The sequence below is a fragment of the Oncorhynchus mykiss genome, chromosome 13, assembly GCF_013265735.2.
Source record: "Oncorhynchus mykiss isolate Arlee chromosome 13, USDA_OmykA_1.1, whole genome shotgun sequence".
In the NCBI taxonomy this organism is placed as follows: Eukaryota; Metazoa; Chordata; class Actinopteri; order Salmoniformes; family Salmonidae; genus Oncorhynchus; species Oncorhynchus mykiss.
In genome coordinates, this window is record NC_048577.1 from 35744970 (window position 1) to 35758475 (window position 13506).

Here is a 13506-nt window from a genome sequence, read left to right on the forward strand (position 1 = left end):
ATTTTCCCATTAATGTTTCAGCAATGATATATATATATATATATATATATATATATATATACACACAAATGAAAGATTCAATTATCTTCTCAATGTTAAATCTATAATTCAATAACTACAGAGCATTAGAGGCTGACTTCTTGCAATACAGAATTCTTAGTATAAAACGTTTTAATCTGTGTGCGCTGTTTACCATTGTCAGCGATGGGTACCGCGGATGCAGGAGAGGCTCGCCATATCCCCGGCCGGTCCACCGGCTGGGACCAAAATCCGGACACACATCATAACATGTAAATGATGTAGGATAGGAAAACGAGTCCCATGATGGCGAAAAACATCAACACTAAAATGTCCAACATGATGAGAATGCCGGAAAAACGGAGGATGCTGATGTATCGCTAGAATACACGACGAAGAAATAGGCAGCCTCAACACCGGCGCAGATCGGCGGATTCCGAAAATAGCCGGACCAGAATAATCGCTTCCCTACATGAAACCCCTCCCGTCAGATACGTTGTATAATATTCCACGCGTGGAAGCATACCCGTAGACATTAAAACCAGGGTGGGAAGTAGCGTAAAACAAGGGACATGTTTATTTTTGCCAAGGGCCCAGTCCCGTGTACGTTTAATACATGCAATCTGCGTCCAGCAAACTCGTAGTCATATAGCCAAGTAATCACACCGAATGAGGAAGCATTTACACCGAAGGAAGCAAATAAAACTGGACGCTACTGAGTAAAAATGACATTTTATTGAATCTGTAGAATGTTTAAGTACAATTCGAAGTGCTGTAACAGGGCAACATTATGCTTTTCTCAGGTCTTTAAATTAAAACTGGAGTCTGTTTTTTAATTTTTTTTTTAAAGAATGTCAATATATGCATGTTCAAAAATAGGAATAACAAAAATGCTATCAAAACAAAATCCTTTTTTTTGATGGAATGCACAACATCGGTCTGAATGCTAGGTCAGTGTTTGGTTGATGCGATTTATATACCAGTATCATACAAAAGCAGGGAAGGATTGATTCATCAGAAGCATAGGACATAGGAGTCTATAATTGGGGAAGAAGGTTTGAGGACTCTTGGCCACAGGACTGATAGGACCATATACATTGGGGGAGGAGAACAAGGTGATGATATGAGATGTGATACAGCAGAGTTTGGGAGTGATACCAAAGCAGAGGAGCATATTGGTCTCCTGGCAGATTCATAGTCTTACTTTGCCCCCCCTCTCTCAGGTTTGGGGGGGGGGGGGGGGATAGCAGTAGTATGTGTTAACAGCATCTCTCTCTCTCCTAGCCCCATCCAACCCAATACAGACATGGTACAGTACATGTCTATGCCTTGCCACTGTGGTCTATCATCACTCCAGTCACACAAAAACACCATTGTCTTGTCTTTGGCCACTTTGGATTTGTTTCCCGCCAATCAATGATCACCGTCATTCACCTCCCTCCTAAATCTACCTAGCAACTAAAACAAATCCACATCACTTCGAAGGAAAAACAGCTGCGGCAGCCAACGTGGGCTTGGTTTATCCCCCATCTGTAAAACACACCAAAGCCTCCAAGTAGCCAAGGCAATTTTCTTTTGAGAGGCATTGACTGCAGATACTGTACAAGGCCATCCAAATTCATACAAACTCCAAGAACTCTCCATTCACTTCAAGCCAAACCGCCTCCTCACTCTTTATTCAGTTACTGAAGCAAAGCAACGAGACTTCCAATAGCTCGACCCCAAAACTGCCCTTCATACAGTGTGTGAGTTTAAAAATGTCCAGTTGTCAAGTAGAGAGGTCTTGGATGCTAAATGCAGGCCTAGACTTACCTTTTCATCTGCATGGCAATCTGATTATCTAGTCAGGTTGAGGTGTGTGTTGTGTTCATTCTAGTTCAATTTAAAACATAAAACATTACAAAAGTTGAAGCCAGAATTATTGTCCAACACGTTCCACCACACTGGTATTAAAGTGGGTACCGTTTACCCTTCATACAGCCCCTCACCTCATTAAATCAAATCATTCCACACTACATCTTTAGTCTGCAGGCAAAGCCCCTTCCCCAGCCCCATGACCTATAACCCAAAACAACTGTACAATATCAAACTACGTGGTGAGCGTATTGTTTTGTTTTCATAAAGTTGAACATTATTTTTAATCCCATGTTGTTCCCCCCTCCCTCATCTGTGACCCGTCACAGTGAAGAGAAATAAACAGTAGGGTGGCAAAGAGAGAAGTAACAGAGGTCCAGGAGGAGAAAGAGTTCACCCTCGACTGAAACCACGTCCCTCTCCAAGCCTCACGCGGTCCCGTAGGACATGGAATGTACAACGATCGTCGTCACTGGAATTATCTGCCCACGATGGGACAGCCAGACGGATCTCGTAGCTACCCCACTACGAAAGTTAGGTCATTGTTGCATAACATTTCTCAGATTTTTCCGTGCCAACAAAGGAACACAGGTTTGCCACTATATTTGGTAGGGAATGTCCGACCCATAGACTGTCAGAAATATCTATAACGCAGGCGAGAGGGCGGGGCCTAATGTTACTATGCGCCATGACAACTGCTCATTAATGAGCATGTGAATATTCATGAGCCAGTGGCACTCCAGAACATTGCTGTCCACTTCTCAAGAGTTTCAAGGACAAGAGAACTGGGTGAGATAGTCCAGTCACGAGTTGGCACAATAAAACAGGAAAATTGGCTTGACAATTATCAGGCAATTACATAACCCAGGAGGTTGACGGTTGATTTACCCCATGGATCTAAATCTGTGGGGTTGCTAACTCAGCATATGCACACGTCTAGACAAACTAGCGTGCCTTATTGGTTCATAAATCGAGTTGCCGTTTTATTTCTGAAATGTATTTGATACATTGACATTTTTTAGAATAAGCCTCTTACAATACCAAACAAAAGCAAAAAAGGAAAATAAAACAGCATATGAAGTAGAAACAATAACATTTACCACAGCCTGGATTTCTGACCTCAGTTCAACACTTCTCATAAGGACTGGAACGTTAAACAACCAAAACAAAATGAGAGAAAAAAAAATTGACAATACAGAATTGTTTTGAGAATTGTGTTTGACCTTCGCGCTTACGATCGAGCAACTCGGATGTTGGTCATCTTGGAATAGGGGGCAGGGCCTGGCCCAAACTCCCCCCACTCCAACCATAACCATAACCACCATCACGTCACTCATCTTTCTGTAAGACTGTCATTTGAGGCTGCGGGCGGGAGACAGCAAGAATGAGGAATATCTTCACACCCACTGACTGAGGTGATGACATGATTGTAAGATGATTGTAACCACGTCCCCTAACTAACTCGTCCCTGATCCCTCCTGTACTTCAAATGCCTGAACTTGAGGTACAAGGCATGGGCAGGAGGTGCTCTTCAGTTAAGATAGGATTCCAGTTTAGTTTCAGAACAACACCCACAATGCAGTGCAGGACAGGGTAAGACAGGTGAGGGAACAGATAAGTAATATTGATAAATGCGCACGTGTGGTAATAGAAATATATAAGACCTCTCTGGTAAGACTGATACTGTAGACTGCTCACTGACTGGCTGATGCGACAACAATGGGGTAGTGATAGGTTAATGGAATGTACACAAGTCAAATATTCAAGCTGAGTTCTAACTGCCCAGATACAGTAATATTCTTCACTGAGCTTCCAGTCAGGCCAATTTCAGACAGTTTAAAAAATGGAAGAGAAAAAAAAAGAAAAGAACAAAACCTTCTGAAGATGCCACACCCACATTCTCGTGACCACATTGGCCTCAGTTCTCTGTCGTCATGGCAACTTGATTGGCGAGGTGGGGGGGAAGGGTTCATATCGTTTTTGCATCATAGTTTGCTGGAATATGAAGTGCTGTAGCTAGGATAGTGGTCATACACTGTATGACCCCTGACGTGTGTGTGTATAGCCTGTAAGATGGAGGTATGATACTTCTGTAAGACTTAAATTCCACTTGGGACAGCGCTTTTAGTGGACCGAAGAATTGGGACAGAGACCGGCAGACAGACGACAGCACAGACAGACAAGGCAGACAGACAGACATTCAGACAGAGGGAGGGAGTCTGTCGTTGGAGGAAAGCAGACCAGGGGTATACCGGGGGAGGTTGAAAAGAGGAGATGGAGGAGGAAGAGGGGGTCTTACAGGACAGATCAGAGAATGAGTGAAAGAAATAGAAAGCGGCATTAAGATGAGATGGCACTGGGCTTTTCACTTGCTTCTCTCACCCCCCACCTCCCTCTTTCTCAGATCAGATGGCCTCTACATAGTTAGCAGGCAGCATGCCCTGCTGGCCAGTGCGCTCCACACGGCCGTACATCCAGCCCTCGTCGATCACCTGCGCGTCTACGATCACGTCTCCTTCCAGGAAGCCCACCTCGTCCTCGTCGGCTGCAGCATAGTCATACACCGCCTGGTACCGCTTCTACACACAGAGAGCGGGAGGTGTGGGGGGGTAGAGGGAATAGGAGGGAAGGGAGAAGGTACGGAGAAAGGGAGAGAAAGAGAACACCACATTCAACAGAGACAGTAAGAGTCTCTGCTAACAAGACAAAGCTACAAGGGCGGGTCATGTGGATACTGCCAGGCACAGTGGAGAGAACAGACCATGCAGAGAGAACAGTGCATCCCAAATGGAGAGTCCCAAATGGCACCCTATTCCCTATATAGTGCACTACATTTGACCGGACCCCAATGGGCCCTGGTCAAAAGCAGTGCTTTAAAGTAGGGAATCGGGTGCCGTTTGGGACGGACCCTAACACAGTAGTGAGGAGGGTCTCTCTGCCTCACCCCGGAGCTGGGAGGGGGGGCGGCGGCCGCCTGGCGGACTGGTCCAGGAGCCGCAGCCGGCTCATAGTTGTAGTTCTTAGACGCAGCAGGGGGCTGGTGGGGCAGCTGCTGCTGGAACACTGGTGAGAGAGGGAAGGAGGGGGGAGGAGAGAGAGAGGGAGCGAGAGAGAAGGAGAGAGTAATGTGAGAGAGGGAAGGAGGGGGGAGGAGAGCGAGAGCGAGAGAGAGAAGGAGAGAGTAATGTGAGAGAGAGGGAAGGAGGGGGGAGGAGAGAGAGAGGGAGCGAGAGAGAAGGAGAGAGTAATGTGAGAGGGAAGGAGGGGGGAGGAGAGAGAGAGCGAGAGAGAGAAGGAGAGAGTAATGTGAGAGAGAGGGAAGGAGGGGGGAGGAGAGAGAGAGGGAGCGAGAGAGAAGGAGAGAGTAATGTGAGAGAGGGAAGGAGGGGGGAGGAGAGAGAGAGCGAGAGAGAGAAGGAGAGAGTAATGTGAGAGAGAGGGAAGGAGGGGGGAGGAGAGAGAGAGAAGGAGAGAGTAATGTGAGAGAGGGAAGTAGGGTGGAGGAGAGAGAGCGAGAGAGAAGGAGAGAGTAATGTGAGAGAGGGAAGGAGGAGAGAGCGAGAGAGGGAGAGTGTAATGTGAGAGGGAAGGAGGGGGGAAAAGAGAGAGAGCGAGAGAGAAGGAGAGAGTAATGTGAGAGAGAGGGAGAGATTGAGTGATTGAATCAGAGTGAAAGATAGACATTTCTGGCTATTCAGGCTGACAAACGGATCCCCCAGTCTCTGGCACTCTGAAAACAACCCCACCTGTCTCTCATCTCCTCCTGCTGTATTCCACCTCTATCTAACTGGCATCCTATTGGTCAGCCCCAGGGCTCTGAATTCCACAGCAGAGCAAGTCAAAACTTGCAGCCATCATTTAGCGCCTTTCAGTTAACTATAACAATGACTATGTTTGCGATATTGAAAGGTGATAACATGTACAAAGTGAATGCACAGGTTAACCACTAGCTCACAATCATAGTGTGCTGAAAACAGGAGCTGTCCACAGAGCAGAAAGATCAAACACATTTTATGACCAGGGATAATGTAACCATTTGTCTACTCTCACTGATGTTAAAACTGCAAAATGTAAACAGAATTCGTAACATGCGAGTTATAGATTTGTCATTCTCATTAAAAGCAAGTCTAAGTGGAAGATCTGTTCTATGTGCGCTATTTCTATGCTTCCCGTTATTCTGTCGAGTTTTTGCGTCTTTTACTCTAGGTTTTGTACACAAACAGCTGAAAACACAATATTCTTTGTTGTGAAACATATATTTTAGATGGTACAATGATTCAACACTTGCTTGTGGAATGTGGCAAACTATTCGAATTTTAGCGACCAAGAAAATGGCAGTGAATTTTTAATAAACGCATAGTCATAGTGTGTGTGTGTGTGTGTGTGTGTGTGTCTCTCAGCACGTGTACCTGGATTGGGGCTGTTGGGCTGGGGAGATGGGATTTCTCCTCCCATCCTGTTCTTCTCAAACTCCTCATGGTACTTAATCTGTACAGACAAAACACACGTGCGAAAATCAGACACATTATACTCCCATTGTGACACTTAGCTCATAGAATGACAAGATATAACACCCAGATATCATGTATGGCGCTGCTTAGTTTGATAAGAAAACCCCGATTGCATCCTGTCGACTCAGTCCAGCAGATAGCCAGTTAGAGAAGCGAAATAAAATACAGTTCCTGTTGTGTCCAGCAGGTGTCTCCAGATCCCTCCCCAGGCAGGCAGGCTGTGTGTAATAGGTGGGGGCGCTACAGTGCTAGGCTACACGCTGCTGTGTTTCTACAATAGGCCTGCTGACACAGAGGAAATGACATCGCAGCCAGGAAGTTGGGTGACCTCAGCGCTGCCTAACAACCCTCGCTGACACATGAGGAACGAACACGAGAGAGACAGAGAGACCTAAAGCAAGTGGGTGAGAATGGCTCCTTGTTTATTCAGGTAAATCAAAGCGGCATCAACACCAGCCCCAACATAATAACCCAGCCAACATCACAGAGAGAGACAAGGACAGCATTCATCTCCAAATGACCACTAGCCCATAAAACCCGAGACAGATCCGTTACTGCAGCATAAGAGCCCTACTCACGTTCCCAGCCTGACTGACTGATAAAACTGACTGACACACACAGCCTAGATTCTGCCCTCTTTCTCCCTCCCTCCCTCCGCCCGGCTGGGTGAAAGAGGCCTGTGTGTTCAGGGTGTCAGAGAAGAGTGTATTCACAGACTGACTGGAGGAGATGCCAGTGTTACGTGTGAGCGAGGACATTGCGTTCGGCGACGGCGAGACAGAGCGAGCAATGTGTTTCAATATGTTATGTGAGAGAGGCGCGTCTGACATGACTTCTGTTTGTCTGAAAGGCGAAGGTCGCTCACAGATGGCGTGTGAGTGCGTGAGGCTGAACAGGAAGAGCCCAGCCCTTGCCAGACCCAGTCCCGGACACAAAAGAGCCCCCACCCCTCTTAACCTTCACTACATGAATCAGGAGAAAGTAAAAGGAGGTAGGAAGGAAGGGAGAGAGAGGGATGGAGGAAAACAAATTAAAGTTCAAAATAAAAATGTCAATTAGAGTCATATGACAGAGAGATAAGAAGAAGAAAGAGAGAAAAAGACAGAAAGATGGACTAGATAGACAAGTCCAGACAGACGGCTGTGAACGAGAGGGGGCTGGAGTTGGACATCTCACATTTCAAAGGTAGCTGGACAGGCTGACACGTCTGTCTCTCGCCGGACTACTGAGCGTGTGTGCAGCCGAGGTGGGACAGAAAGTGGGGGAAAGGAGGAGGGAGAGAAAGACTGAGATAATCAACCGCGCCCCTTGGCTTGGTCTGTCCACACATACTCTTAACAGCTGGGACGGTTGCTACGGACTTCTCAAAACACGTCATGATGTTTCTCTTCTCGCTGCATTTGCCTGGGGTTGTAGAAGTGTTGATGTGTGTGACACACAGAATCTGTTCCATGTAGGAAAGCAGTAATTAACCATCACCCTCCACACACTCATTAAGTCATTAGAGAAGACCGAGCAGGGCAACTGCGTGCTGTGTTGTCAGGGTGTGTGTCCTTGGTCTGCCAGCGCAAGCAAGGCCCTGGGCAGCGGCCTTCTGCAACAGAGGATCACAGAGGGAGGTAGTAACGTAACCCTGTGCCCAGGCTTCACTCAGCCTAGATAGATAGACTGTACTTCTGGACTAAGAGACAATCTGCACATCAATAGAGTGGTAAGGAGGTGCATGGATATAGATATATACACACAGACACTATTTCAGCCACACCCATTGCTGACACCATGCGCAATAGTGCCATTACTCTAGAGCAGTGGAAACGCGTTCTCTGGAGTGATGAATCTCGCCTACCTGCCCGAACGTATAGTGTCAATTGTCAAGTTTGGTGGAGAAGGACTAATGGTCTGGGGCTGTTTTCATGGTTCGGGCCCCTTAGTTCCAGTGAAGGGAAATCGCAACGCTACTGCATACAATAACATTCTAGACGATTCTGTGCTTCCAACTTTGTGGCAACAGTTTGGGGAAGGCCCTTTCCCGTTTCAGCATGACAATGCCCCCGTAAAGGCCTCCCGGGTGGCGCAGTGGTCTAGGGCACTGCGTCGCAGCGTTCGAGCCCTCTGGGTTCGAGCCCAGGCTCTGCCGTAACCGGCCGCGACCGGGAGGTCCATGGGGCGACGCACAATAGGCCTAGCGGCGTCCGGGTTAGGGAGGGTTTGGCCAGTAGGGATATCCTTGTCTCATCGCGCATTAACGACTCCTGTGGCTGGCCGGGAGCAGTGCACGCTAACCAGGTCGCCAGGTGCACGGTGTTTCCTCCGACACATTGATGTGGCTGGCTTCCGGGTTGGATGGGCGCTGTGTTAAGAAGCAGTGTGGCTTGGTTGTGTTTCGGAGGACGCATGGCTTTCGACCTTCGTCTCTCCCAAGCCTGTACGGGAGTTGTAGCGATGAGACAAGATAGTAGCTACTAACAATTGGATACCACGAAATTGGGGAGAAAAGGGGGTAAAATGTAAAAACAAAAAAACTAAGACAATGCCCCCGTGCTCAAAAAGGGGGGTCCATAACCGAAATGGTTTGTTGAGATCAGTGTGGAAGAACTTGACTGGCCTGCACAAGGCCCTGACCTTTAGGCCCATCGAACACCTTTGGCATGAATTGGAATGCCGACTGCGAGCCAGACCTAATCGCTCAACATCAGTGCCCGACCTCACTAATGCTCTTGTGGCTGAATGGAAGCAAGTCCCCACAGCAATGTTCCAACATCTAGTGGAAAGACTTCCCAGAAGAGTGGTGGCTGTTATAGCAGCAAAAGGGGGACCAACTCCATATTAATGCCCATGATTTTGGAATGAGATGTTCGATGAGCAGGTCCACTTATTTCTGGCCATGTAGTGAAAATATATCTATCTCGATATATATATATATATATATACACACATACACATACACATACACACACTGCTCAAAAAAATAAAGGGAATACTAAAATAACACATCCTAGATCTGAATGAAATATTCTTATTAAATACTTTTTTCTTTACATAGTTGAATGTGCTGACAACAAAATCACACAAAAATTAATGGAAATCAAATGTATCAACCCATGGAGGTCTGGATTTGGAGTCACACTCAAAATTAAAGTGGAAAACCACACTACAGGCTGATCCAACTTTGATGTAATGTCCTTAAAACAAGTCAAAATGAGGCTCAGTAGTGTGTGTGGCCTCCACGTGCCTGTATGACCTCCCTACAACGCCTGGGCATGCTCCTGATGAGGTGGCGGATGGTCTCCTGAGGGATCTCCTCCCAGACCTGGACTAAAGCATCTGCCAACTCCTGGACAGTCTGTGGTGCAACGTGGCGTTGGTGGATGGAGCGAGACATGATGTCCCAGATGTGCTCAATTGGATTCAGGTCTGGGGAACGGGCGGGCCAGTCCATAGCATCAATGCCTTCCTCTTGCAGGAACTCCTGACACTCCAGCCACATGAGGTCTAGCATTGTCTTGCATTGGGAGGAACCCACGGCCAACCGCACCAGCATATGGTCTCACAAGGGGTCTGAGGATCTTATCTCGGTACCTAATGGCAGTCAGGCTACCTCTGGCGAGCACATGGAGGAATGCCTCCCCACACCATGACTGACCCGCCGCCAAACCGGTCATACTGGAGGATGTTGCATGCAGCAGAACGTTCTCCACGGCGTCTCCAGACTGTCACGTCTGTCACATGTGCTCAGTGTGAACCTGCTTTCATCTGTGAAGAGCACAGGGCGCCAGTGGCGAATTTGCCAATCTTGGTGTTCTCTGGCAAATGAAAAAAGTCCTGCACGGTGTTGGGCTGTAAGCACAACCCCCACCTGTGGACGTCGGGCCCTCATACCACCCTCATGGAGTCTGTTACTGACCGTTTGAGCAGACACATGCACATTTGTGGCCTGCTGGAGGTCATTTTGCAGGGCTCTGGCAGTCTTCCTCCTGCTCCTCTTTGCACAAAGGCGGAGGTAGCGGTCCTGCTGCTGGGTTGTTGCCCTCCTACGGCCTCCTCCACGTCTCCTGATGTACTGGCCTGTCTCCTGGTAGCGCCTCCATGCTCTGGACACTACGCTGACAGACACAGCAAACCTTCTTGCCACAGCTCGAATTGATGTGCCATCCTGGATGAGCTGCACTACCTGAGCCACTTGTGTGGGTTGTAGACTCCGTCTCATGCTACCACTAGAGTGAAAGCACAGCCAGCATTCAAAAGTGACCAAAACATCAGCCAGGAAGGATAGGAACTGAGAAGTGGTCTGTGGTCCCCACCTGCAGAACCACTCCTTTATTGGGGGTGTCTTGCCAATTGCCTATAATTTCCACCTGTTGTCTATTCCATTTGCACAACAGCATGTGAAATTTATTGTCAATCAGTGTTGCTTCCTAAGTGGACAGTTTGATTTCACAGAAGTGTGATTGACTTGGAGTTACATTGTGTTGTTTAAGTGTTCCCTTTATTTTTTTGAGCAGTGTATATATATGTGTGAGTGAGTGATCTGCAGTGCTGGCTCCTTTCAGGCATACCCCAGTACACAAAGGCTGGGCACTTGTGATGATTGGCACCCACTCAGAATATGAAGTGGGTGGGCAGCGTCGGGCTGAGTCCCAAATGGCACACTGTTCCCGATAGTGGACTACTTTGACCAGGGTTCCATTTGAGACAACCTGAGGGTGAGGGAGAGAGATGGACTGGTTGTTGTTCCTGTCCTGTGACAGGTACTGTGTGTGTGTTGACAGATAGACGTACGTTGCTGATATGGTCCTGTGTTTTCTTGATTCTCTGCATCTCTGGCGTGTCGGCCACAGCACTGAAACCTTTCCCTTTGTTCTTCTCAAACTCCTCCTTGTACTGCACCTGGAACACACAATCACACCCGGTCAGACCACACTGTATAGTCATAGTAAATCGGAACACACACCAAGAGTCAAAAAATAACAGTGAAATGCTCCCTTACGGTAACAACACAATGAGTAACGACAGCGTGGCTATACGGGGTAATTGAGAGAGCCATGTACATATAACTAGACACAAATGAAATGTAAAAATATATATAGAGATAGAGAGAGAGGGAAAGAGCGAGAGACTTCCTGTTGCCAGGGCAGTGAGACCATACACACAGGATGTGCTGACATGGCCTTATAAGGTCACACCAAGAGGTGTGTGCACAACAGAGAGGGTGTGTATTAATGCACATGGATGTATGGTATATGCATAGCAGGGATTCCATTAGGAAAACATGGCGCTGGACATTTGACCAGCAGCCTTTTAATTCTACTGGACATTTGATTCTACTGGACAATGGACTGGACCCATATGCATTGGTAGCGTAACCTGATCAGAATGCCAGGAATCCCATTTTAGATGGTAATTCATACAAACAGAACATGCAAGTTGAGGATGCAACAAAGTGCACAGTCCCCTTCTTGACGAATTGTGATCTACAGTCGTGGCCAAAAGTTTTGAGAACGATTAATTAATTTCCACAAAGTTTGCTGCTTCAGTGTCTTTAGATATTTTTGTCAGATGGAATACTGAAGTATAATTACAAGCATTTCATAAGGTGTCAAAAGCTTTTATTGACAATTACATGAAGTTGATGCAAAGAGTCAATATTTGCAGTGTTGACCCTTCTTTTTCAAGACCTCTGCAATCCGCCCTGGCATGCTGTCAATTAACTTCTGGGCCACATCCTGACTGATGGCAGCCCATTCTTGCATAATCAATGCTTTTGAGTTTGTCAGAATTTGTGGGGTTTTGTTTGTCCACCAGCCTCTTGAGGATTGACCACAAGTTCTCAATGGGATTAAAGGTCAGGTTTGCCGCCCTTCTTGACACCCTGCCATCCTCCAAAAGTCTTCGTCTCACTGTGCGTGCAGCTGCACTCACACCTGCCTGCTGCCATTCCTGAGGAAGCTCTGTACTGGTGGTGCCCCGATCCCGCAGCTGAATCAACTTTAGGAGACGGTCCTGGCACTTCATGGACTTCCTTGGGCGCCCTGACGCCGTCTTCACAACAATTGAACCGCTCTCCTTGAAGTTCTTGATCATCCGATAAATGGTTGATTTAGGTGCAATCTTACTGGCAGCAATATCCTTGCCTGTGATGCCCTTTTTGTGCAAAGCAATGATGATGGCACGTGTTTCCTTGCAGGTAACCATGATTGACAGAGGAAGAACAATGATTCCAAGCACCGCCCTCCTTTTGAAGCTTCCAGTCTGTTATTCGAACTCAATCAGCATGACAGAGTGATCTCCAGCCTTGTCCTCGTCAACACTCACACCTGTGTTAACGAGAGAGTCACTGACATGTCAGCTGGTCCTTTTGTGGCAGGACTGAAATGCAGTGGAAATGTTTTTGGGGGATTCAGTTCATTTGCATGGCAAAGAGGGTCTTTGCAATGAATCGCAATTCATCACTCTTCATAACATTCTGGAGTATATGCAAATTAACATCATACAAACTGAGGCAGCAGACTTTGTGAAAATTAATATTTGTGTCATTCTCAAAACTTTGCCACGACTGTACTATCCCCCATAGTAAAAACAAAGTTGACCTATTCTATTGGTCAGTTTGTTGAGAAAGAAATAGCCTATTCCAAACAGATTCTGGGACAGTTGCGGGATGATAGATCCCAAATTCATACAACCAGTAGGTCAACTTGTTAAAAAGCAAATGAGTCTGATCAGAACATTTAGCTTAACATGTTGATACTATTCCTTCTTCACATTATAAAATGGCAGCAATGCACACAAGGCAGAAGGAGACGCACAAATGTTCGTTCCATAATGCAATTTGCGGGAAAAAAGATGCGAGCGGTTTCATGTGAAAGATGAAAACAGCCGTTAAGACATTTAGAAAGGGGGAGATCTAATATGTAACAACTAGCATGGGTTGTTAATATGACTCAAATTGTGCCTTGGGGGAATAAAATTATAAACTAGCTCCGACTGGGAAAACTAGTTTTGTCATCCAACTCGGGAATTCCAAGTCTGGAACTCGGCCTCTTTCTGGAGGTCAGACTTTCCGACCTGAAGTTCCATGTTTTGAAAGCACCATATGCATTTGCCTTTTGAGATGCTTCAGCAGCAG

At 46.9% G+C, this 13506-nt stretch overlaps 1 protein-coding gene across 1 annotated transcript in view; it reads right to left on the bottom strand.

Annotated features, from left to right (window-relative positions):
* Window positions 1-734: 734 nt before the first annotated feature.
* Window positions 735-13506, bottom strand: part of lasp1 (LIM and SH3 protein 1) — a 41755-nt gene continuing 28983 nt past the window's right edge. Inside the window, exons 4-7 of the mRNA XM_021557647.2 lie at window positions 11163-11270; window positions 6282-6360; window positions 4817-4935; window positions 735-4451 (exon numbers count right to left, since the gene is read on the bottom strand). Of these exons, the coding sequence (XP_021413322.1) occupies window positions 4278-4451; window positions 4817-4935; window positions 6282-6360; window positions 11163-11270 (480 nt within the window). The 3' untranslated portion in view covers window positions 735-4277. The remainder of the gene's footprint in view (window positions 4452-4816; window positions 4936-6281; window positions 6361-11162; window positions 11271-13506) is intronic.